Below are 26,405 nucleotides of genomic sequence, written 5' to 3' on the forward strand. Positions count from 1 at the left end.
GTGTGGGTCATATCTGTAGTGTGGAGAAGAAGTGAAGCAAGCAGGATTTCCTGGGCATGAATTAGCAATGGAGTAGAATCCCAGATAGGGGAGAGAAATATTCAGGCTGCTGTGAGGGCATGGCTGAGAATTAATATATGGATAAGGAGTGCTTAGGAGTTGTCTGCGATTATGAGACTTTCCATGCTAAATACAAATATTGGCTTTGATTCTTTCTAAACTAATCCACCCCCTTTTTTACTGTTATGTGCTCACGTATACGGCTCCCACCTCCTTCTGTGTACGTGAAGTTCTATTAGGTCTGTTTAGGATTAGAAGCGGAGTTTGCTTGTTGGTCACCATCTAATATAAAGGGTTCTACCTCACTACACATTGGACAACACAAACTGCTCTACATATGTTGGAAAACATTTAGTGAAAGTTGTAGGTTGCTTTTGTGTTTAAACGCAGATGAAAAACAACAAAGATTTTAGATATACAGAGCAAGGTGTATAAAAATAAAAATCTGATCTTAAAATTTTAAATTTGACTTCTAACTTAGATCAGTTTATTTTTTTAATATAATTTAAATTTACTTGCTATTTAAGTAAGTAAACATATATTTAACATTCTTTAAAATGAATAAATGAAACTTTCATTCTTTCTTTGTCCTCAATCATTGACCAGGGCCACGCTTCCGCTGTCTCCAGTGTAGTCTGACAAAGCTGTTCCTGTCCCCTAGCCAGGCCTGAGACCAGATTGAAATAGATCTAGATAATCCATCTAATCCAGAAGCCCTTGGAGCTGGGTGGCCATGACACACTCAAGAACATAAATCCTGATTACTTTGACTTAAATCAATCTGCCTTGATGGCAAAGTCTAGTGGATTTAATAAAAAGGGTTTGAGCATTTGTGTCCCAGATGTCCCAGTCAGAGATGGAAGCATATATGCCTTGGAGAATTGTTTCAGACCTTAGAAATAAATGGTTTTGATTCTTGTGACAAAGTGAAAAATATGGATATCTTTGTGGACATTATGACGCCGCCACACACCTTTTGCAAGCTCTGAGAAAAAAGTTCTTTGGTGCTGGTCCTGTGTATGCCTTTGCAGAGCCCGTTGGATTATTTTCAGCAGAGATTGGGTTAACCTGGACTGAGTGCTGACGCAGCCTGTCTCCAGGTGGAGCAGAGGTCTGCCCCTGAGAGCGGAGGTACAAGAATGGCAGCCTGACTGGGGAAGGAGGGAGACATAGGGCAGAGCACAGCCAGCGGGGCAACGGGCTACCATGGTTTGATGACGTTTGGGGCAGTGGTGATGTGCAAGCAGTTGTACTGGAACTGGGACTCGGCTTTTACCTCAGGCATTCATTTGGAGGAATCTCTGGATATCGGGAAGGCAGAAGCGCATGCGGCATTGCCACAGGTTCCGATTGCATTCTTACCTCCTTGCAGTGTCTCTTCTTTAGCTTGGCAGCATTGCGTGAGCTGGGTGTAGCAACCCTATCTGTCTTGGATGGGATCAAGGATTGCATTCTGGGTGTTTTTCATTGTTATTATGTGGCTTTCGTTCTTTTTAAGAAGTGGTGTCTTAGTAAATCAGCTTCTGTCAGTAAATAGAAGTCTTTCACTGCGTAAATCCTTTTTCTGTAGCAGATGGGGCAGCGGCTCTTTTGCTGCCATTATGTTTGAGCAGCTGAGTATAAGACAATTTCTAGCATCTAACTTGGTTTTTAATTCGTCTATTGTATTTCCTCCTTATTTTGCTGGAGGCTGTCCCAAGTGTAAGGGAAGGTAAATCCACTGCTTCATCTTGCATCCTTCCCTTGAGGAAAACCCAGCAAATCCCCAGACTCTTCCTCCCCACATTTGGTTTTGTTTTTCAAAAGCCCTGGGAACCAAGTCAGTGAGCAGTAGAGAAGAAGTGGTATTTAGTGTAGCTGAACTCACTTGTTACCAGATGATGAGCAAAGGCTTTTGTTTTGTTTTTCTGGTGCTACAGAAAGATACAAGAAGGTTGTGTTGAGTAAAGTGTAAAAGCAGAGGAAGGAAAGGTTTTGTGTGGATGGCCGTTAATCTTATTTGTGCTTTTTAGATGTTTACCAAGTGAGGGCAAAATAAAAACTGCTTCTAAAATTCCCCTGAGGGGGAAAAACATTTACCTTTGAGAATAATGTGAATACACTGGGTTGCGGTGAGTTTTCTGCGGTGTATGGCCATGATCCAGAAGCATTCTCTCTTGACATTTTGCCCACATCTATGGCAGGCATCCTCAGAGGCTGTGAGGTCTGTTAGAAACTAGGCAAGTCGGGTTTATATATCTGTGTAATGTGCAGGGTGGGAGAAAGAACTCTTGTCTTCCTGAGGCAAGTGTGAATGTTGCAAATGGCCAGCTTGATTAGCATTGAATACCCTGGCAGCTTCAAAGCCTGGCTGCTTTGTGCCTGGGGGAATCCTACACAGACCACAGAGACTACACAGAGAAGCCATTGAAATCCACAAGCATGTGGACAATTTCAACAGAATGAGGAAACCATGAAAATGAACAAAATCAGGAAAGTAAATAAAGAACAATACTCAGAAGATAGGGGAATTCCAGACAAGAAACAATCAGGACAAGTTAACACCCCCCAACAAAGAATTCCCCCAGACAGGAATGAGTCAGATTTTGAAGCTGCAAAGCTTTTCAATGCTAATCAAGGTGGCTAATTGCAACATTCACACTTGCCTCAAACAGACAAGAGTTCAGTAAGTCATGTCCAAGGCATGGTGGAAGTAGTTGCTTCCTGTTGCTTTTATCACCATTATCTGGTACTCAAAGACTTAACTGGGCCTAAAGGTAGAAGCTCAACATAACAACCATTGGTTTTGCTGTCCTCTCAGTTCTTTTATCTCCTTCAGTAGCAAATTCCAAAGTTAAATGTCACTTTACATGGAAAAGTAATTAGAATCTCATAATCAAAGCTGGTAACCAGTTTTTTTTTTTACTGCTTTCATGTTCTGCAACTAAATTAGAAATGCATTTTACATGCCTGACCAGCTACAAGGGAAATGTTCTCATATTACAGAAAAGCATTAGCAGGGTGTACTCGCTACTGCCACTTGGCATCCAAGAACATTTATTTGAATATGTTCTCTGTGCTCTTCCAAACGCTCAGTGCAGATTAAGGCATCTCAACCTAATAAATCATGGTTTATTGGACTGAGAATGAGGGCTATAATCCTGCCTTTTGCTTGCTAAAATGTAAACCCTCCACGGTTTGTCAAAATCAGAGTTTACATCCAAATCAGGATCTGAGGAAGCAGAGAGCTTGTTTTCAGCCAAATAAGCTATGGTTTCTTGGAGGTTTTATAGGATCAAGGGAGAGAAAGCAAAGTAACTTTAGACAGATCATACACATGGAGACTGGCAGTTTGCCTGCCTCCCTGTCATCACCTTCACGTCAATATTTGTACATATGCTTTGAATGCGATTTCCTGCTTCTTGGCAGGGGGTTGGACTGGATGGCTCATGAGGTCTCTTCCAACTCTACCATTCTATGATTCTATATTATAAGGCCGGCTCAAATAACTTCAAACTCTTGAGAGTGTGATAAACTGACATTGGGCCCATATACTTCTTTTCTTTCCCCTCCTTGCTCCAGTGCTGTGATTTCGGCTTGCTGTTATGTCCAAATTGTTTGCTCTCAAAAGAAATAAACTTGCAAATGGTAATTTGAGACTGATTGAGTCCTGGCTTGAACTGCAAGCACAGGCTCTACTTTATCAGTTGGAACAGAACGATCAGCTTTGGCTGACACTCAAGAGGCAGTGGCTCGTGGGACGGGAGGGAATGGGCGCCAGGAGGGAGTGCATGCGCATGAGCCTTACTCTTGTAGTGCCAGGGGAAGAGGAAAGAGTGTGCCATAACTTGTCTTGTTTCTAAGTTTACTAATATTTAAACACTGGGGTATATTTCATTGTATGTAGGAAAGCAAAGAGACAAAAGAGAAGAAAGCAAGGGATGACTGTAAGCAGGCGTTCCTGTCCTGGCTAAGCTGAACATTATAATTGGTCCCTACTGAGGGGCTGCATGCCTCATGCTGAAGAAATGTGAGCATGTGCAATGAAAGGGAAGGCAAGCAAGGGCTGGGCCTTCCGGTATTAGTTGGCATGCATTTAGCACTTGTTTAGAACCGGACATCTGAAAACTTCCCAGGATTAGGAGACCTTCCGGCACCACACACAGCACTGGAAGGTCAATAGGAAAACACAGTAAAGGGCCATAGGGACATTTCCATGTAAAAACGGTAATAGTGATAATAAGAGACAAGGATTATTGAAGGCTGATCAGCAATTTCTCTGCTCCTTTAATTTTTTTGCCTTAACTTGCTCTGGCAATTTGCAAGGTGTCATCTTTTCAAAGCCTATGTGAAGAGGAAACTGAGGTGTGGAAGCCAGAAGGAAAGATGAAAAATGAATAAATATATCAATCAGAAGTAACGATGGAGGGCAGAATTATGTAAATATTTTTGCCAGAAGGCAAAAATTGCTTCCCAAAGCACTTGAGGAATGACTGCCATGGTTCTAGCAAATACATTTCTGGCCCATTAAAAAAAATGAAACAGTTTCCTTTAAAACAAAAGATCATTCTACTTGCTTACCTATTTTGAGTTGGGCTGGAGTTCATTTTCAGATGTAAATATTGTTCAGTATGGGAAGTCGTTTATGTCCAAAATGCAAATAGCTGCTGTCTATTTTTCGCATCTGTGCAAATTGATGAAACTGTGCTGTTTGGAGTTTTGGAAAGTTAAAAAATGAAACCCTATCCTTTGTTGACTCAGTCCTTTATAAATTATTCATGTCAGGTAGTATAAGTATGTGGGGAGCACTCATTAGCTTTTTTTTTTGCTGCTTTTTCAGAGGCTGGTGATTTTCTAGATTTATAAAGGGGGACATAAACGTTAAAATTAAACACCTTAAGAATAATGGCACCTAGCAAATGGCTAACATTAAATTCCCCGCAGCACACACCTGTTTTTTAGTCATCTTGCATCTTTGTGAATCTGTGTAGAGGAAGAAAGCTTTATTTACCCAAAGCTGTTGCTTTGATAGACCTCTGGATCTGTTATATAGCATTTTTTGGTTAACGCTGGTGGATGCTTCTTTCCTTTACAGAAAGTAGGGGTGACCGGAGCCTCCGACCCACAAGTCCGCTGTCCATCTGTCATTGAATTTGGGAAATATGAAATCCACACCTGGTATTCCTCGCCATATCCACAAGAGTATTCCAGGTATGGTGCACACACCTTCATTCTGTACCACAAGCTGAATGGGCAGCTAAAAAAGCAGAAGTGCTCTAGTTATAGACCTAGCCTGAGAATTTTAAAGTTACATGCACTTCCTTCCTTGGAATTAAGATGAGATGTTCTCCACACAAAACAAAGATGTGATCAGGATAAAATTGTACCATGCAAATAAATAACATATATTTGCTTATTTCACATGAGTTCTTTCCAGGCATTTTTAGAATGGGCTGCAGAAATTGTGATTGGAGTGAGGAGGATAGAGAAAGCAAAAGTTTGATCATGGTGGCAGGTATGCAGAAACAGTCACAAGAGTTGGGAGACTCAAGGATTTACAACTGTTTTGCTTCGCCCCTTTCAACATCTGTTTTTTCTTTGTGATCCCTCCAAATACAATAACCCACCTTGGTAACTGGGAAACTTTCTTTTAACAAACAAAATGCAGAAACACCATTGTTTCAGTCTGTCAGATTATGCTGGGATCTTCTTGTTTACTACATAATCTTGACATATTGTGGGTACGGCTCTGCTCTTGTTTGCTTACAGCCAGGAAAATATGACATTTAGTCACACTTGAAAGGTATATTGCAAATAATCTGAGTTGAGGTTCCTGTTTTCTCTAAAGTACAACATGCTGAAATGCTTTAATGAAATGCTTTATCCAGGGGGTTTCTTTATTTCATTCATTCATTCATTCATTCATTCATTCATTCAAAGTGTGTTTATTCCAATGTATTTACTGCAATGCTCCAGTGCCTTTTTTATTGAAGAAATGTAAAAACTTTCTCTCTTGCAGGCTACCTAAGCTGTACATTTGTGAATTCTGTCTCAAGTACATGAAAAGCAGGACAATTCTGCAGCAGCACATGAAGAAATGTGGTTGGTTCCATCCCCCAGCGAATGAAATTTACAGGAAGAGCAATGTTTCTGTCTTTGAGGTAAATTTCTGAAGTTCCTAATTACTATCTATAAGGTACTGACAGTCAAAGTGACCACTTACCCCTAATGTCATCCTTTTTCCGCTGTTCTTTAAGTCTCGTTAAAGTTATTGAATGGATTTGTTGTCATCCTTCTGGGCCCCATTGGAGCACTTGCTGTGGTTGTTTGTTAACAGCTTGTTCAGGACGATGACTTCACCTCTTTTGTTTTTTCTTGAAGGTGGATGGGAATGTCAGCACCATTTACTGCCAGAACTTGTGTCTATTGGCAAAACTCTTCCTGGATCACAAGACACTCTACTATGATGTGGAGCCGTTTCTTTTCTATGTGCTGACACAGAACGATGTGAAGGGCTGCCATCTCGTTGGCTACTTCTCTAAGGTCAGCTTGCATTGATCCAAAGTAAAAATCTGCACCATGATATTACAAATGTTGTGTTTTAATAGCAGGTTATCTCTTGTTTTATTGAACCTCGAGCCACAGGGAGAGGCGGGTAATAAAATTATTATTAAGTAAAACTGAAGCAATTTTGAAAGCTATTTTTTTTTGTTTCACTGCTGTTTTCTGTAATTTTCAAAAAATTTTTTTTTTGCTATTTTGTATGAAAGCAGGTTCTGCTTGTTGTAGGGAAGGTTCAAGGAAGCCCATACTATTCAGTATATTTTGGCTTTCAGCATACATATACAGATGAACTCAGTTAGCATTGACATGGATCGGATTAAGGCTTTTGCACAAGGTCTGATGGATGATTGGTATATATATTTGGTGTTGCATTGTTTTAAATCTTATATATTGTATTTTATTATGTTATTTAATTATTTTAACTGTTTTATTCTTATTTTATTGTATTATGATGTACTGGTAGTGATCCTACCAGTTGTGTAAGCCGCCCTGAGTCCCCTCGGGGAGAAGGGCGGGGTAGAAATATTGGAAATAAATAGTCTGTACTTTTTTTTCGAGTGCACACTTAACATTTTTATTGTAATTTAACTAATATTTAATTGTTTTTAAAACATTTTTGTATTAGCTTTGTTTAATGTTGTTATTAGATTGTGTGGTTGTGAACCACTTTGAGTCCCTATGGCAAAAAAGGCAGGATATACATAAAGATAATAATAATAACCATCATAATCATCATTAAGACTTACTAAGCATCTCAGCATCCAGATCTGAATTCCAATGCTTTGTTCTGTGGTAACTTAGAATTGTGCCATATATATGAAATCCTGGCCATAGCTAAAGGCTCATTTTATGTACAAGAAGATGGCACTATTTTGCTCTCTCCCTGACAGACCCAGGTGTGTAACTGTTTCTTATTTTTAGGCCACAGTTGTCATGCCATGCCATGCCTCTGCAAATGTCTGCTGGAACTGGTCTGACTTGCCTGCAAGTAAATATTGGGATTGAGTTGTCAGTTTAACAATGTGAATTGAATATAAGCCAGTTTAAGTGGCTCTAAAACAATTCTCATTCCGCCTAACTGTATGTGGTTTAACCAGCCCAGTGATCTATGAAATGATGAGTGCGGTTTGCCATGCATTTTTAAAATCTGGCGTAGACGAAATCCAGGGAAGTGAAGCAGTTAATAAGGCTGGCTTTCTCTTTATCCCGTTGTAAGGAGTATATCCTCCAAGGACCCCAAATCCAGCAAGGAGGTGGCTCTGAGGGGAGTGGGTTTTAAATGACTTCTTAGTCTCTTGAGTAGCGAAGAGAGCAGAGCGAGGTGGTGGAGTAAACATTAATTGTGACCTCAGCAGGCTTGTTTCTCAAAATCAGATGCTGATCTCATTTCAAAGCTTTTGTTTGCACTTTGGGAAAGAGACTGTTGAGTCTGAATGTGGCCTTAGTATTTCCCATTGAAAGAGGACCCCGTCTTTACATTCGCCCTCTCTCCCTTCCTCCCTCCAACTCCAGTATTGAGGCTGTATTGCTTGGAGAGGAAACTTTTGCGAAGGGCATTATTGTGAACCTTACTCCATGCCTCTCTCCTTTTGTCTTTACAAACAAACACACAGATTGGATTTTGACTTGGTTTTAAGTGCCCGTCTCCTTTTGGTAGCAGCAAGGATTGTATTCTTTTATTCTAGACACCTTTTGGGGGGGATGTGGACTTCATTTTGCTTTAAGCAAAAAGTCCAAAAATAATGACTTGGTAGTTGTAAATTACAATTTGTAATGATAAAGTCCCTGAATTTCTTTTTGGCACCTTCATTTTGAATGTGACTGGAGTAATGGGCTGAGGAGACCTTCTGGGGCCAAGACCCTGGAAAGCGAGTCCCACCTGGAATTGATTTTACCGGACTAGATCTCCCAGTAGCCAACTTGGGAATAAGCAAGTTCATATGCTCAATGTGTTGTCGAAGGCTTTCATGGCTGAAATCACTGGGTTCCTATGAGTTTTGTGGGCTGTATGGTCATGTTCCAGAAGCATTCTCTCCTGACGTTTCACCCACATCTATGGCAAGCATCCTCACAACTTCTGAGGATGCCTGCCATAGATGTGGGTGAAACGTCAGGAGAGAATGTTTCTGGAACATGGCCATACAGCCCGGAAAACCCATAGCAATCCAAATTCATATGTTCCTTGGCAGTTCGTTCATTCATCCCCCATTTCTTGACAGCAGTTACCTCTATGGCAGTGGCTTAATACGGTTTTGTGTGCTTTCACCAGATACTTGTTTTGGGGCTGATGCTCATGAATTTCCCAGTGGGGCTATAACCGTGTCTCTTACTGGAATATTCCATCTGAATTCATTACTAGCACAGAAGAACTTCCTTTCCATCTCACTAATCCCTTGCTTTTAACAATCTCTGTTTCTTCTCTCTGTCTCTCACCAGGAGAAGCACTGCCAGCAGAAATACAACGTTTCCTGCATAATGATTCTCCCCCAATACCAGCGCAAGGGCTATGGCAGATTTCTCATTGATTTCAGTAAGCATTTTCTCATTAAAAAAAAAAAAAATCCTTCTTTTAAGCTTTGCACAATAATTCAGGAAGATGCACAGTATTTCAGGACTGCCATTTCCAAAGCCATGCAAAGCAACTATTTCCTTAAGTCTCCCAGCATTCAACCAGGACGTTGCTTATCCAGTGTTTAACACTGATTGTCATTTCCAGTTGAATAGTTTCCAGTGTTAGGAGTGAATCCTGTCTTAAAGCACTCTTCGTGGGATGCATCTCTTTATCAAGAGCAAACTGAGTTTAATTTGGGAATTTCCAGCGGAAACACACTTTGTTTTGCCACTCTTCATTAATTGTGTAGTTTTATCCTGTCACTGTCAAGTCTGTTTCAGAGCTCAGAACACATGATTTCTGCCTCTCTTAGGAGGGTTTGTTTTCTTGAAGGGCTAGAGGGGAAGTCACTGGATTATGAGGTCGCTTGGCTTTGTGTTATCTTTGTGCTGAAAGAGACAGTGAAAGCGATGACTGCTGCACTCTGAGAGCTAGAAGGCATGGCTTTGCTTTTCGCTGGTGTCACCCTGAGAGAGATTTGCAACCTTGAAAGCACTAGTGCACTGGAAAAGCAGTAATAACCAGAAGCAGCTGCCTTCATCTTCCCTGCATCTCTAACAGCAGCCACAGACATCCTCAAAACATCAGGGTTTCACTTCTGTAATATCCTATTCATGGGCTTGTCTTTCAGTGCTTTAGAAGGCAGCTGCTAGCACATAATCTTATATGTCGCCTGCTCTTTTTAAAGGGTCTTGAGGTACCTTAAAAGCTAGTAAGTTTCCATAGGCTGGAATCTCCAACCTAGATGCCAAGATGTGGCATTAGGTGTATTACAGGAGCAATTTCAGATTAAACTCCTGGATAATAATAATAATAATAATAATAATAATAATAATAATAATAAATCTTTATTTATATCCCGCTTTTCTTCCTTACTGGACCCAAAGCAGCTTACAACATATTAAAATCATGTAAACAACAATCCAAATACATTGATAAGTATAACACATAGTAAAATAAACAGTTTCAAACAACAAAAATATACATTCACATTCTTGTGGCATTATGTTAGATCATATTGCACTTTGTTCCAGTCCATAAACATGGTTTTTTTCTTATCACTCCAGCTTAGTTTCCTTCACTAAAGGCCTGTCTAAATAGGAAAGTTTTTAATTGGCTCTTTTTGGATACCAAAAGACGGGAAAGAACGTGAAGAAGAGAGAGTAAGGAAGGGGGGCAAAGACAATAAAGTGGTAGTAAAGTATCAGATAAAAATGTGAGTCCTACATTGGCAGGCGACGTCTCAATAGTTAGCTCAAAATAGAGCAAGCTTGAAATAAATAATATTACTATTTTCCCTTGTTGGATACACACACACACATTCTTCTGCTGGAAGTACTAAAATATCACATTATGAAAAGAAGTCAAGTGAAGCTTAAATGTGGCCTTGCAACCCTGAATAAAAGAAATTCAGAGCAGTCGGATGTTGCCCCAGAAACAATGGACAAAAGGGTGGGAATGAAATGTCCTAGGATTTCCTACCCTTGTGTTTGGTGGTGTCTCTACACAACCTGAATTTCTGTTACTGTAATTTATTTATTTGCTTTCTGCCTTGTCCTCATCCCTGAGACTCAAGACATTTTACAAAGATCACAAGAGATACAAATGAAAGGTCCTATAATTAAAAACTTACAATATTTACAAAAATCAAGAGAGCTACAAGTGAAAGATCTCATAACTAAAAACATACAAAAGTTACAGTATAATTAAACTGTCCATAGAATTAAAATGTAAGAGGAAAAAGTTACAGTATAATTAAACTATCCATAGAATTAAAATGTAAGAGGACTAAGGACAATGTAGCACACGATTAAAAGCCCTTTGCCCATAAAGAGCCATTTTCAGAATTCTGCCAGAACAAAACCAATAGCCCTTAACTTGTTGATAAAAGAAAAAGCTGCAGCAAAAAGCCAGGTTTTCCTTTGATTTCAGTATGCAGCAGTCTGTGCCCCCTTTCCCTCCAGTTGCTTCTCATTATTTTGTCAGATTACAAACTGCCACTTGAGTCACAAATAGTTCTTGAAAAGCCACACTTCCGTTATTTAATGATGAAAGGGAATTGATGTAATCCCTCTCTTTTGCAAGGACTCCACAGCACTGATCACTGGAGATTGAGGTGACGTGTGAATTCTGGTGACGTTTAGGGTCCTGTATCCCCCCCCCCAAAGTATTCTCCGTTAATAGTGAATGTGCATGGGATTCCAGCCAAACCAGAGAGAGGCAGGGGTATTGGCATGCTTGGGGAAAAACAACATTTGCCGATATACCACCTTAGGAAACACTTTTGGGCAGAAACGGTCCCAGAATGGCCCTTGAAGTGCTACACATGCTCAGTGGCTGCAGTGTGCGGCTGAGGTTGGGGGGGGGGGGGTCACTGGCTGCTGTAAACAGAGTGGTGTGGAATGGAGGATTCTGGAAGAAACAGCATGGCTGTCTGGCAGGAGCGCTCCACCTTGGACTGTTTTGTTTGAGGTCTCGCCTGTGAGCGATAGAATGGGGAAATGTGCCATCTAGTGGCCCTGTCATTCTCAGGTGCAGCAATGATCCCCGAGTGTGGTCTGCAGAGCCTTTCCTCCAAATCCGCCAGCACTGATTCCCCTTTTGTGACTACTGGAACTGGGTCCACAACACTTCAGATCACAATTCTTCCTTGCATCTCAATACCATCTTAACTGACAACATCTCGTTCAGAATATAGGACTTGAACATGGTCTCCTTGTACGATTTTGAACACCTTTGTCTGATGAAGCAGCCAGTAAAGTGTCAAAAGCTTGCATGGTATCTTTTCATGCTTTGGGGGTTGGTCTAGTAAAAGTATTGCCACTTGTGAGTTTTGGATTTCCTCCTTTGAAACGGAGTGCTTTCTTGTAAGGTTTCGCATTATAGAGGAGATTCAGGCATTTCTATTCATGCATAAAAAAAGTCTTTCTAGAATGATAGAGTTTGAAGAGACTGCATGGGGCATCTAGTCCAACTCCCTGCCATGCAAGGAAAAGCACACATCCCTGACAGATGGCCATTGGTTAGAATCATATGGATGACTAGTTGTCTACCTTGAATACTTTACAAAACTATTTGCACTTTTCTGGCTCACTACCCCTTTTAGGAGCCAACCCAGGTTTTTATCAAAGTGTGTTTATTGTTTATTGGTATATGTGATTTTATTTGTTTATGATTTGTTTTTATTGTTGAGTTTTATATTGCTTGTTGCCTGGGCTTGGCTCCATGTAAGCCGCCCCGAGTCCCCTTGGGGAGATGGGGTGGGGTATAAAAATAAAATTGTTATTATTATTATTATTATTATTATTATTATTATTATTATTATTATTATTATTATTATTATTATTATGAAGAGTATTTACTGATGAGCACAGAAGAAAGAAATTCTGGCCCATACTGGTGGTGTTGTGGGGGCAGTTTTCCTTTATTAGAGAGGCACAATTGGTGGCTCAGTCTCAAACAAATCCTGTTAACTCTAGCTGAAAGACAGGGATCAGTTCCTCTGGTTCTGTTGATGGGGAATAATGCTTTACTATCTTACAAAGCCCAGTCCTCAGTGCTTTCTGCATTTCTTCTTCCTCAGGTTATCTCCTCTCCAAACGTGAAGGCCAAGCAGGATCCCCAGAGAAGCCGTTATCTGATTTGGGCCGCCTCTCCTACATGGCGTACTGGAAAAGTGTAATCTTGGAGTGCCTTTATCATCAAAACGACAAGCAGATCAGCATCAAGAAGCTCAGCAAACTGACAGGCATCTGCCCTCAAGACATCACTTCCACTCTGCACCACCTGAGGATGCTGGATTTCCGCAGCGATCAGTGAGTGCTACTGTGATAGGACCAGGAGGGCTAAAAGGGCAAGATCTGTGAGCAAAGGAAGGGTGCACGTCCTGCAGTAGCATGCACAAAGCATGCAGCTCATCTAGATTTTCATAATTTGTACAGGTCTTTTCATGGCAGAGGATTCATATTGCCTAGATACAGAGTTGTAATATTTCTAAGGACACAGAACCCTGGCCATGAGCTCTCTTAGTTTAACAGCTCCCTGCCATAGTAAAAAGCATGGAACAAAATGAAATTGAGAAGCAGTTACATAATTGGCGTGTCATGCCTCTACTGGCTGCCTAATTAGTCTTTTAGAGGCAGGCGGTGGAGTGTCGCAAAGAGCTCATGGAAGAGGAAAACATGCTTTTGCTGCTCTTCCAGTCTGTTTAGATGTTGGGAAGATTAGGACATTAGGTGTAGGCCAGTGACTTCCTTGTGCTGACTAGTCACTCAAATCTGGTACAATCTGAAGGCTGAAGCATGAGGTTTTTAGACAAAATGGATCTAATTTACATATGTTTTAATTGTTATAATGTATTTTAATGATGTATTTTTATAGTTTTATTTGATGATATGTACTGTTTTTGTTTTATTATTATGTTCTTGGCATTAAATGTTGCCAACTGTTGTAAGCCGCCTTGAGAAGGGCGGGGTATAAACGCTGGAAATAAATAAATAAATAAATAAATTGGCAAAAAGTGACAAGCAGATGGCCATTGAGACTATGAACAGCTCAGAAACTGAAATTTTGTACTCATGCTGTCATTAGTGCTGGAAGAATAGAGGAAATCTGCAGTCTACCTCTTGTTCAGATTTCTGCAGTTACTCTTACATGTCATAATTTGTATTGTATGTTTAACCACTCTTACTTGGTAATTTGTGTCTTCTGAGCTTTGGACAGCCATAGTTAATATACTTTTAAAGCACAATGCCACAAACATACAAGGGGAATCCTGTAGATCTCCAGATATTGTGGATTGCAAATTGTCTCAGTCCTGTCCAGTACAGCCAAAGGTGTGGGATGCTGAGAATTGCACTCTTGGGTGGATGCATGTCTCCCACCCCAAGACATGTATCAATTAGCATCCCATGAAGATTTGGGAGCTGTATTGAACTGTAGTGAGCTTTATGTGTCTTGCTTTTCTGGACTGCTCACATCAGCTCTTTGACTGGCTCCTCCCCTAGTCCATATTCATTTCCTTGCATCTTTATGGGTGCTACCTGCACTTGGCATCAACCAACTGAAGATTTGATTTATTCTCAGATTTGTGATTGTTCGGCGGGAGAAACTCATCCAAGACCACATGGTGAAGCTGAAACAGAATCACCGGCCTGTCATTGTGGATCCTGAATGTCTACGCTGGACTCCTGTCATTGTTTCAAACTCTGTGGTTTCAGAGGAAGAAGAAGAGGAACCTGATGATGGGGAAAATGAAGATCAGCAGCAGCCAAAGGAGAGAGAAATAGAGGTCAGCAAGAAATATATTTACACTAGTAAACATTTGCTAAGTAATTTAGTTACGCAGTCCTTGTGAATAGCAATTTGTTTGTGTATCTGGCCACAGGATTATTTTTGTACCATATCTTCCGGCAGAGGTTGGCAGGAATTTCTAGTATGCTAAATGTTTCTATTATGACTGCCTTGAGTCGTGTATAAGGAGAAATGCAGGATATTAAGAAAAGAAAAGGTTGCTCCTGTGTTAATAACAAGCTCAATTTTGGAAATAGCTACAGGGGGTATTCAGATGAGAGGAAAGAAAAGGGAGGGGAGCTGGGAGTCTAGGAAGAAGAACAGAAAAATCAGAGGGAGCAGGAAAGTGGCTTGATACAAGGATTGCTGGGAGCGGGAGTGAGCCAAAAGGTGAAGAGGAAGCCAGAGGAACCTGCCTTTAGGAAAAGAACAACATAGAGGATGGAAAGAAAAGGAATTGGATAGGATGATGAGGTGAAGGAGGTTAAAACTTACATATTGCTTTGATGTGAGTTTCCTCAGTAGAACCTATGTCCTGTACTTGAAACAGAATCTCTTTAGATGTTAGTTTTAAATAAATTTTAAAACTAACATCTTTTGATTTTGTTTTGTTTTCAGATTTTATTTTAATTTATTTATTTTGTGGAGACCTCTTAATTTTCTCGCTGGCTCATGTTTATCACTGATGACTAAGTTTAGCGAAATATACTATTCAATGGATGAGTCTCTACAATAATTGCAATAATGTTTTTCTTGCTTAATATTTGTTTAAATCTTATTTATGGATGTTATTATGCTTTGTGTTGTATTTTATGTTAAATGTGCTTTGCTTTGTATTTTATTATATTTATACACTGTGTATTTGCAATGTGACGCTGAAGTGGCCCTTTCAGGGTGAGAAAAGTGGGTTAGAAAGAATAGTAAATAAATAAATTTTTAAAAATCCCTTGGGTTTTTCCTTCCTACGTCAGGTGATCAAGTCTATGTCTTGGGAAAGAAAAGAGAGAGAGTCTTGCTTCCCTCAGGAGATTGAAAAAAAGCCAGAATCCGCCCCTCCTGCCAACCCTACGCGGCTAAACAAGCAGAGTCTTCCTCTGGCTGGTCTTCCCACAAACAGCCAGGCACCACGGAGGGGCCGATGGAGCCGGAAGAACAGCCGCAAGCAACGGGAGCCCTTTGCTAAGAAGGAGTCAAAGCTCCACTTAGAAGAGAAGTCGGCAATGGCCAGAGGGGGACGCTGTGGGGAGTGCCAGGAAAAGGCTGCTGCTGCCGCTGCCGCCGCTGCTGCCGCTACTGCTGCCGCCTCTCGAGGAAGATTCGGAGAGAGTGAAGAGAAAACCACTTCTGCCCAGGGACAGTGCGGCAAATGTGAGGAGAAGGCCCCATCTCACCGCGGGCACTTTGGCAAAGATGAGGAGAAGTCTACTGTCTCCCAAGGGCAATATGGCAAAGGAGAAAAGGCCTCGGCCACTCAGAGGCGTTACAGCGAGACCATGGATGTCTGGAGAGGGCAGATGAAGACCCTCGAGCCCCTGAAGAGCAGAATCTCTGAGGAATGTGGGAGGATACCCCGGCGGCACAGCACTCCCAGCGAGAGGGCCATGCCGAGGCATTTCAGCGAGAGCAGCGAAGACGAAGAGGAGGAGGAGCCCGTTTCCCCCTGCTCCAATTCCCCTCCGATCCTCACCAAACCCACACTGAAACGAAAGGTTCGTGCTTCACATCCTGGGGTTGTGTTTTTGCTCTGTACCTTCAGACACTTTGGGCTGTAGAAACCTCTTTCCTCTGCTAAGCTGTACTGGCAAGGGGTTGCCAGTACTGAGTTGCTGTGAGTTTTCAGACACTTTTCTTGTAGAAACCTCTTTCCTCTGCTAAGCTGTACTGGCAAGGGGTTGCCATTTCTTTCTCCTTGAATTGTACCCATTTTACAACTCTTTAGCAGCCAGGGACTGAAATGACTACATTAAACAGCAGCAGTGGAGGTATTTGAGGCCACCTTCCAACTGTTTCCTTTGTCCATCATTTGGGGTAATTCCACAGTGTGGCATAATACTGCATACAGGAATGCAGTCCTTGTACTTGAGAAATCCTCATCCCTTAAAGGAAAGCCAGACTTTTGGCTCATGGTGTTTGTACAAAGCTTGTAAAGTACTATAAGAAAAAATGTTGACGGAAAACGGAAGGTCAGCTGCTGTCCTCCCATCCTTTTTGCCTTGTTTTTATTTATGTTGCACTTTGAAATGGTCATATGACTGGTCAAACAAATAAATTATTATTATTATTATTATTATTATTATTATTATTATTATTATTATTTTATTATGACACAGCAAACAAGATAGATATGCTGGATTTCATATCACAAAATCACAAGTCGAACACTTCCCAAGTGTCTAGGACATAAGAAAAAATGGGTTCCCAAGGACTTGAAGTAACAAGTGTCCACTAAATGGAATAATAACAATGTATTAAATATCATTAAACATTGTATTACACACAATAAACAAATATAATTTTCAGATAAATGGTTACAAAAGCCAATCAAACTGTTTCAAACAATTCAAGCATGTAGAATAAAACGTCACAGTAGAATAAAACCTTATGCAGAGTATCTTTGATTTGAAACAGAACGCTTTGTTCCACGACATCTGTGAAAGACTGTATGGTTTATTGAGTACATGCTTGAATTGTTTGAACTAAATAACAAAAACCCTACCACCAGACGAAGACTATAAGTAGTCGAAACCTGTTGTGGATCAGGGGTCTACTCTTCTTTGAAGAAGAAACAAGAAAATAACCAAGAAAGTTGATTACCATTCATCATACTGTGAATGCAACAGTTTGATTGGCTTTTGTAACCATTTATCTGAAATTTATATTTGTTTATTGTGTGTAATACAATGTTTAATGATATTTAATACATTGTTTTTATTCCATTTAGTGGACACTTGTTAGTTTGTACAAAGAATGTAGGTTTCCATGACTGTTTTTGCTTTTTGTAATGCTCTGCCCTTTCTTCCCTTTTGCAGAAGCCCATCCCTCGAAAGCGGCGGGTCCGGAAGCGCAAGTACCACAACAGTAGCGTGGTGACAGAAACCATCTCTGAGACGACCGAGGTTCTGGATGAGCCCTTTGAGGACTCTGACTCAGAGAGGCCCATGCCTCAGCTGGAGCCCACCTTTGAGATGGAGGACGAGGAGGACGAAGAAGAAGAAGAAAGCGAGCTGTTCTCTAGGGGGTACCTTCGGCACCTCTCTCCCCAGGACTCCCACAGGCACCGACCCTCCTCCAAGAGAGCACCCCAGGCTGAGGAGGACTCAGATGAGGCCACTGGTATGTTTCCCAAACAATGCTACCAATTTGTGCATGGCTCTGTCTTCCTGTAGGCTGTGGGAATTGAAGTCCAAAACGCCTGGAGGGCCAAAGTTTGCCCATGCCGGATATAGAACATGTAGAATTGCCTCATCACGGGGAGACATAATTCCCACCCCTTTTTTTAAGTTTGGGTGACACAATGAACTTCAAAATGGGGTGGGAATTACGTCTCCCCATAATGAGGCAATCCTACATGTTCTATATGGAGATCAAAGTGTGGACTCATCCCGTTGTGCTACTTTCCCCCTGATGGTATTGGCATGAAGGCCACTGAGTAAATCTTCATCACATAGTCTTATTAGTGAGTTTATTTCCTTAAAGGCCTTAAAAATAGGGTACAGATCTCAAAAAGGAGGAGGATTAGCACTTCCTAATATTAGAAGATATTATGAAGCAAACAGACTGAGACTGGTTATAGAAGGAATGATAAAAAGGAGGATGTAGAATGGCTAAAAATGAATTTGGAAGACGGAAAGTTACTTCCACAAGAGGAAATCAAATTTTGGACTGATGATCCATAAAAGGAGTGGCTCGGGCGGAAGAGAACATGATGGTGAGGGATAGAAAATATGTATAAGTGTAAAAATAAGAGTAGATGCCAAATTTAATGTATGGTAGATTGTATTGAATATTATGTATCTGCTGTAAAACAAACAATGTATAACAAATGTATGGAATTATGATAAAATAAATAAAAATATCTTAAAATAAGAAAAATAGGGCACACATGTTTGAGTCCCATAGTCCAAGAAAAGGGCATGAGCGAAGAACATTACATTATGTAAAAAGAATCTCATACTGGCCTATTTTTTTTTCTCCATGTGCTACATATAAGGTATTTATTTTGGACCTTGCTATAAGCTACCGGCAATGTTTTGCAGCATTTTGCCCAAAGATGTATTTCAAAAAGGGTGCAGAGAATCGGCAGCACAAATACAAGAGTGTACAGCATTCTCTCTTGCTCTGCTGGCCTTGGCTCTCCAGGAGTTGATGTAAAAGCATCTTTAAGTGTCTTTCTTCTAAATAAGATGAAGAGCTTCTCTGTAATTGAAGGGGCATAAAAGCCTCCCTTGGAGAACAGGGTATTAGATCATCAAACAAACTTTATTGTAAATGATAGAAAGTAATGCCGCTGAAGTTACATGTGGAATGAAAAGAATATTTTGTGCAACCTATGTATTTGTACTCATTTTCTCCTTGCTCTGTAACCACCAGCATATTTGTTACCCAGCCATAATTAGACAGTAACATTGTGGCTTTCTTCTTGCAATAGAAGGAATTTTCTCCTTGACAGCAGGAACCAGTGTGGGGAAGTTGGTACTAGGCTTAGCTTCTTAACCTTCCCCCTAAAGTGCTTTTATACCCCTTCTTTAATTTAGACAATTAAACTGCATTTAACCTCTTAAAACGGCAGTCAGTGAGACCAGAAACTCTCCTGAATACATCTATCAAGCTGAGTGGTTTTGTAATAACCTATTAGGCTGTTGTTATGTTTTATTAACTAAGGTAGCCCCCTGCATGCCCAATTACTGGGAAATTCTTGGCTGTGATGCTAGAATACTTTTTCAAGAAATACATTACAGAACATTAGAAGCAGCTTCCCAGTTTGTGCCACCTGGGAGCAGCTGCTGCTTGCGAGATGGATTTGCGTGGATGGAAACCGTGGGGTAGCGATGCATGGAGGCCTAGGGAAGGAGGTTGCCAGGACCTCTTTGGGCTGACCCTCTGGGTGTTGATTCTCCTGGGCAAACCCCATTGAAACCATGCAGTGGCACAAACGGGGGTGGACTACTGTAAATACTGTAGTCCACATGCTGTCTCTTGGCATATCCAAAGGGCACACAGATGCTAGCGTTCAGGTACTAAGTAGGACTACAAATTTTTAATTGGTAAATGAAAGTTTTGTGTGTGATAATACGAGGGTGGGTCAAAAAGTTTTGCCCCCTGTGTCATAAAAATGTTATGAACGAACATATAACAGAAGAAGTTGCTACAGATCATAGCTTGAACCATGAAAAACCTAGATGATTGTAAAAAATGGGCTGGTCAGTAGTGCCTCACCCTCCCTACAGCCCTGATTTGGCCCCTTTTGATTTTTACCTGTTCGGACCTTGAAAGACAACATACGTAGTTTCAGATTCAATGACTTTAATGATGTTAAAACAGCTTTAAAATCATAGGTCATGAAGCAAGACCCCAAATTTTTCCAAAAGAGTTTTGTTGTCTGGGTTAAACGATGGCACAAATGTGTACAAATTGATGGTGAATATGTTGAACTGTAGTTTTGCATAGAGGATAGTTCAGGATATGATCTGTAGCAACTTCAGCTGTTTTATCTTCAGTCGTAACGTTTTTATGACACAGGAAGTAAAAATTCTTGACCAACCCTTGTATTTTGTGGCCCTGAATGCTAAAGATACCCATCTTATCCTGAGTGCATGGCATGGAATCTATGTCATTTGTTACTTTAATGGTGATAAAGAATGAGAAAAGGACAGTTGAAATTCTCATTGCTTCTTTTAGTAATGACCAACCTGTCTAAATCACAGATTATGTTTTTTTTTGCTCCAATGTGTTAAAGGAAAATGTCTGTTGAGGCTTTGGTCATTGTTGGTAATACGTTCAGACAGCTAAAGGTTCTTCAATTTCAAATCCGATTAGATAGGGCATTACAAGTACGGACTTTTAACAAATCTCTTCTCTCTCCTTTTTGCATCTTCTTCAGGTTCTCCCACCTTGAAACCAGTCGCCATGCTAAGGAAATGTGAAACAAAAGATTCTTCGCTGCAGCCGGACACCTCCACGCCCATGAAAAAGAAGAAGGGCTGGCCCAAGGGCAAAAGCCGGAAGCCCATCCACTGGAAGAAAAGGCCCGGCCGCAAGCCAGGATTCAAGCCGAAGAGGGGGAAGGTCCTAGCCCCTTCCCCAGAAGAGGAGACAGATCCTGTGGAGGCCACTTCGAAACCTGGGCGCAAACCAAAAGTGCAGGAAAAGGAAGAGCCTGTTGAGCAGAAGGAAGAACTCCTGCCTGTTGCAGAGGAAGGGAAAGAAGAAGACATGTCTACCGAAGCTGGGGATCTGGGAGAAGGGGAGGAAGAGGAAGACACACCTGCCAGTGAAGCCAGACTGGCATCTCCTTTAGGTAGCAGCAACAGCCCGGCCGCAGAAGTAAAGGAACCTGAAATGGAAGAGGAGGAAGCAGAGAAGCCACAGGTCCTGGAAGAGCAAAGACAGTCTGAGGAAGAGAATCAGGAGATGGAGGAACCTGAGCGTGAACAAGAGGAGGAAGAGGAGGAGACAGCTGCAGCAGCCAATGAGAATGAGGACCATGATGCTGATGATGAAGAAGATGATGGCCACATGGAATCAACCAAGAAGAGTGAATTGGAAGAGCAGGCAGCGAAAGAGGAGCTGAAGGAAGAACCAGATGCCCAGGAGCCTTTTTTAGAAGCAAGCACACAGGATGGTAGGGAGGAGGATGTGAAGAGCAAGAGTGAGGGAGAAGCAGATTCTGAGGAAGAGCAGGCATCCCATGAGACATCTGTGGGGTCAGAACCTGTTCCTGGTTCCGAAGATGACCAAGAGGAAGAGCAGCAGGCGAAGGAAGGGCTGGTTGAGCTCAAGGAAGAGGAGCCAATCCCTCACAGTGAACTGGACCTTGAGACTGTCCAAGCAGTGCAGTCCTTGACACAAGAGGAAGAGAACCATGACCATGAGGTGGCCTACCAGGACTGTGAGGAGACCCTAGCGGCCTGCCAGAACCTGCAGAGCTACACTAACGCAGAAGAGGATCCTCAGATGTCGATGGTAGAAGACTGCCAGGCCTCAGAGCACAACAGCCCCATCTCCTCGGTCCAGTCTCACCCCAGCCAGTCTGTGCGATCGGTCAGCAGCCCCAGTGTGCCCAGCACTCTGGAGAGCAGCTACACTCAGATCAGTCCCGAGCAAGGCTCCCTTTCCGCACCTTCTATGCAGAACATGGAGACTAGCCCCATGATGGATGTGCCTTCCGTATCGGACCATTCCCAGCAGGTGGTGGACAGTGGCTTCAGCGACCTGGGGAGCATTGAGAGCACCACGGAGAACTATGAGAACCCCAGCAGCTATGACTCCACCATGGGGGGCAGCATTTGCGGCAACAACTCCTCACAGAGCAGCTGCTCCTACGGCGGGCTCTCCTCCTCCAGCAGCCTCACCCAGAACAGCTGCGTGGTCACCCAGCAGATCGCCAGCATGGGCAACAGCTGCAGCATGATGCCCCAAAGCAGCGTCCCGCCCCCCACTAACTGCAATATCAAATCTCCCCAGAGCTGCGTGGTTGAAAGGCCGCCGAGCAACCAACAGCCGGCAGCACAGCCCTCGCAACCGCAGGCTCAAGCTCAGCAGCCACAGCCCCCACCTCCTGCACAGCAGCAGCAGCAGCAGCAACAACAACAACAACAACAACAACAACAACAACAACAGCAGCAGCAACAGCAGCAGCAGCAGCAGCAACAACAACAACAGCCACCGTTGTCTCAATGTAGCATGAACAACAGTTTCACCCCAGCACCGATGATCATGGAAATCCCCGAATCCGGCAGCACCGGCAACATCAGCATCTACGAGAGGATTCCGGGAGACTTTGGCGCCGGTGGCTACTCCCAACCCTCAGCCACCTTTAGCTTAGCCAAGTTGCAGCAGCTGACCAACACCATAATGGACCCCCATGCCATGCCTTACAGCCATTCTCCTGCGGTGACTTCCTATGCAACCAGCGTGTCTTTGTCCAACACCGGCCTGGCTCAGTTGGCTCCGTCTCACCCCTTGGCCGGGGCGCCCCAAGCACAAGCCACCATGACGCCCCCGCCCAACCTGGCCTCCACCACCATGAACCTCACCTCACCCCTCCTCCAGTGCAACATGTCCACCACCAACATCGGCATTCCCCACACCCAGCGACTACAGGGGCAGATGCCGGTTAAGGGCCACATTTCCATCCGCTCCAAATCGGCCCCACTGCCCGCAGCCGCTGCCCACCAGCAGCAGCTCTATGGCCGCAGCCCTCCCGCCGTGGCCATGCAGGCAAGCCCACGGGCCTTGGCTGTCCAGCGGGGCATGAACATGGGGGTGAACCTGATGCCGACCGCTCCGTACAACGTCAACTCCATGAATATGAACACCCTGAATGCTATGAACAGCTACCGGATGACCCAGCCCATGATGAACAGCAGTTACCATAGCAACCCTGCCTACATGAACCAGACAGCCCAATATCCTATGCAGATGCAAATGGGAATGATGGGGAGCCAAGCCTATCCCCAGCAGCCTATGCAGCCAAACCCTCATGGGAACATGATGTACACTGGCCCCTCGCATCACAGCTACATGAATGCTGCTGGGGTGCCCAAGCAATCGCTCAACGGACCCTACATGAGAAGATGAGCAAGCAAACCTTGCGCTTTCGAAACTCACACACCCAAGAGACACGCAGACACAAAACCCACAGGAAAAAAAAAATAACAAACTGAAATCCCTATAAATAAAGGAACCTTTTGTACTGACAAACCAGAGACGATGGACCTTTTTCCAGTTAAATATTGCTGTAGATTTTAGATGGGGTTTTGTTCCCTTTGGTTTCTTTTGTTCTATTATTATTATAATTATTATAATTATTATTTTTAGGGGGCCTGGTCTTTATTCTTTACACGTTTTGTGGGGTTCTCTTGTGTTGGGTCTTCGATTTCCTCCACAATACCTGGAACGCTTCACACAGTCCAAAACCATTTTTAAAATGGGCTACGGTCTTTTTTCCTTCCTCCCCATCCCATTTCGGTTTGGTTGCAGGGAGGGGATGGAAAATGTGCACAAGACCTTTCCATAACTGAACATGGAGCCTGACTTTGCTGGCTACCCGGGCAGAGCGAGTTCGTGTCAAATGGCATCCCCTCCCTCCCTCCGCTCCTCTCCCCTTGTGCACAGCTCTTAAGATGGCCTGATCTCTAAACGCTCCTGTCCTCCCTTTCCTTCTGTGTCTTATTCCGGGTCTGTCGTGGGATAAGCAAACTCTCTGACCCTCTTTGACCATCTTTTCCCTGTTTGACTCCCCTCTAGCAATCAGAACGGTTTATTCCCCGCACCCATACACACATACACAACCCTTCGAACATATTTAAATGTAGCTTTTAAAAAGTGTACCCATTATGCATACCCTAGACAGATATGGTTAGCTGCGGCACCTTAAGGAAAAGCTATGTGCAGATGGTTTTGCGAGGGGCTGGAAGAATTGGACCCCATTCGAAACCTGACGGGCCGAAACTTCAGATGTGGCTGCTTTTGCCAGCAGGGATACCCTTGTTAGCCGGAGCGAATATTGGGCTTTTCACGGTTTTTCTCTCCCCGTTGACACATTTGGGAGAGACAGTGTGGCCCTTGTCAGCTCTTCCCCATCTCTTAAGAGGCATTGCAGAACTCCAGGTGTTCCCTGGCCATGTCTATACGTGTCTTTGCGTGTCCGGAGGGGATAGAGGAGGGAACGTCAGGGAGGCAGTGCAGTCAGCAGTCCGAAGAGCATACCACTGCTATCGTAACACACCGGGAGAGGGAAACGTTGCTTGTCCTTCTAATGTAAAGTTCTCTCTGTATATTCCTGTAGAGCTACAGACGCACTTAGAGTGACTTAGATATGTAAAGACATTTCTTCTTCTTCTTCTTCTTCTTCTTCTACAAAGAAACCTGAAAGGCAGTTGTGGAGGGAGGGAGGGAGGGGAGGAGGGTTCAACTGCACTAGGAAATAAAACAAAACAAAGGACTTCCTCTGTACTGTTGAGTATATTGGGAAAAAAAGTTGAAATAAAATAAAAAGACAGAATCCCAAGGGCTTCCAGCCCGTGTTTTCTCTTAGTTCTTGAGCATGTGTACAAGGCTGAGTGTAGGACCCGCGTCCTTGTATATATCTCTCTCTCTACGAACCTGTCTGCACCCAAAAGGTGTTGCGCTCCTTCTTCCTGGAGACCCATTGCGTTGGCACCGCTTCCGGGGACGCAAGTGGGTCAGGAGCAGGTTTGTCGGGTGTCGAAAGCGAAGCTGTTGGCACAAGGGCCGTGAAACTGATCTCTCTCTTTTTTTAATTATTTTGTCTGCTGTTTACCCTTTTTTTTGGTTTTTTGGGGGGTTTTTTGTATGGTTTTTCTTTTTTAAAGTCAAATCGGGCAGCTCCCTTTTTTTCCACAAACCTTTGTGACTGTAGAACTATTGTAGAGAACCAATGTTCTTTTCTATATTATTATTAAAAAAAAAGAAAGAAAAAGAAGTATCCGACACAGTAATATTGGTACCTTGTCATTTTTTTTCCACTTCTGTTTAAGAAAAAATAATAATAATAATAATAATAATGTATTTTTAGCAAAAATAAAACTTGGGTAATCTTCTAAAAGAAATTTAAAAAAAATCTCACTGTTAGTGACTTTGATGCCTTTTAAAGAAAAAAAAGAGCTTTTTCATTTCATTCCATCTTTAAAATTTTTTATCTTTGTTGTAGAATATTAAAGACTATTTTAAGAAAGATGAAAATTCTCTTTAAAGAGATCTCTAGAGTGTGTGACTAGAGCTCCAGATGCCTCTAAAGCCGCATGTACAAAATGAAGCCGCGTCTATTCCTGTCTGTTTATATTTGCTTTTCCTGTTTTGTAACTTCTTTGTACTTTGTTCTTGGTGACTTGTAAGCTTCAAAGGGGAAGGGGTGCCTGGGTGAAAAAACCAACCAACGAAACCCTTTGTAATTCTCCACGTCATGCGCTCCTCGGCCGGCCGGCCTCCCTTCCTCTCCTTGTATGTAATATCACTTTCTCCCTCCCCCCTTTCTAGCAAGTACTTTCAAAAGAACTCTGTACATTTTAACATAAAAAAATAAATTATGTTGAGCCATTTTGGATGTCTGGTTTTGCCCATGGATTTTTTCTTGGTTTCTGAGATGTCAGGGAGTGGGATTGAGCAAGAATATGTCCGGCAAGAATTGAGCTGGAATGTGTCCAAACGTCAGGAGAGAAAGCCACATGGCCATACAGCCTGAAAAACAAACAGCAACCTAGTTCCACCTGAACATTAGGAAGAACTTCCTAACTGTGAAAGCTGTTCAGCAGTGGAACTCTCTGCTCCAGAGTGCGATGGAGGCTCCTTTGGAGGCTTTGAAACAGGCTGGATGGCCATCTGTCGGGGGTGCTTTGAATGCGATTTTCCTGCTTCTTGGCAGAATGGGAATGGCCCACGAGGTTTCTTCCAACTCCACGATTCTAAGACGTTTGTGGGTCAATGTTTGCTGATTGATTGGGGCAGAGGATATTTTGTCTAAGTTTTAAGACAGTTTTAAGAAAGCTCCACCAGTTTTCATAGTTTTGTATCTTTAAGTCTTTTCCAAATTATGTTTACTTTCTTACAGAGTTTTCTGGGGCTGAGAGTGTGAGACTCGCCCAAGGTTTCCATTACTGAGCAGGGATTCGAACGTTACCGAAGTTGTATTCTAACACCGAAGTCACAAAGGAACTTC

At 42.5% G+C, this 26,405-nt stretch overlaps 1 protein-coding gene across 1 annotated transcript in view; it reads left to right on the top strand.

The window, feature by feature from the left end:
- Positions 1–25,793, top strand: part of kat6a (lysine acetyltransferase 6A) — a 52,724-nt gene extending 26,931 nt beyond the window's left edge. Inside the window, exons 9-17 of the mRNA XM_062961426.1 lie at positions 5,135–5,250; positions 6,059–6,200; positions 6,421–6,582; positions 9,040–9,133; positions 12,798–13,029; positions 14,300–14,504; positions 15,478–16,215; positions 17,536–17,839; positions 20,607–25,793. Coding sequence (XP_062817496.1) covers positions 5,135–5,250; positions 6,059–6,200; positions 6,421–6,582; positions 9,040–9,133; positions 12,798–13,029; positions 14,300–14,504; positions 15,478–16,215; positions 17,536–17,839; positions 20,607–23,305 — 4,692 coding nt within the window. The 3' untranslated portion in view covers positions 23,306–25,793. The remainder of the gene's footprint in view (positions 1–5,134; positions 5,251–6,058; positions 6,201–6,420; positions 6,583–9,039; positions 9,134–12,797; positions 13,030–14,299; positions 14,505–15,477; positions 16,216–17,535; positions 17,840–20,606) is intronic.
- The last annotated feature ends 612 nt before the right edge of the window (positions 25,794–26,405 follow it).

This window comes from Anolis carolinensis, unplaced genomic scaffold (assembly GCF_035594765.1).
Source record: "Anolis carolinensis isolate JA03-04 unplaced genomic scaffold, rAnoCar3.1.pri scaffold_8, whole genome shotgun sequence".
NCBI lineage: Eukaryota > Metazoa > Chordata > Lepidosauria > Squamata > Dactyloidae > Anolis > Anolis carolinensis.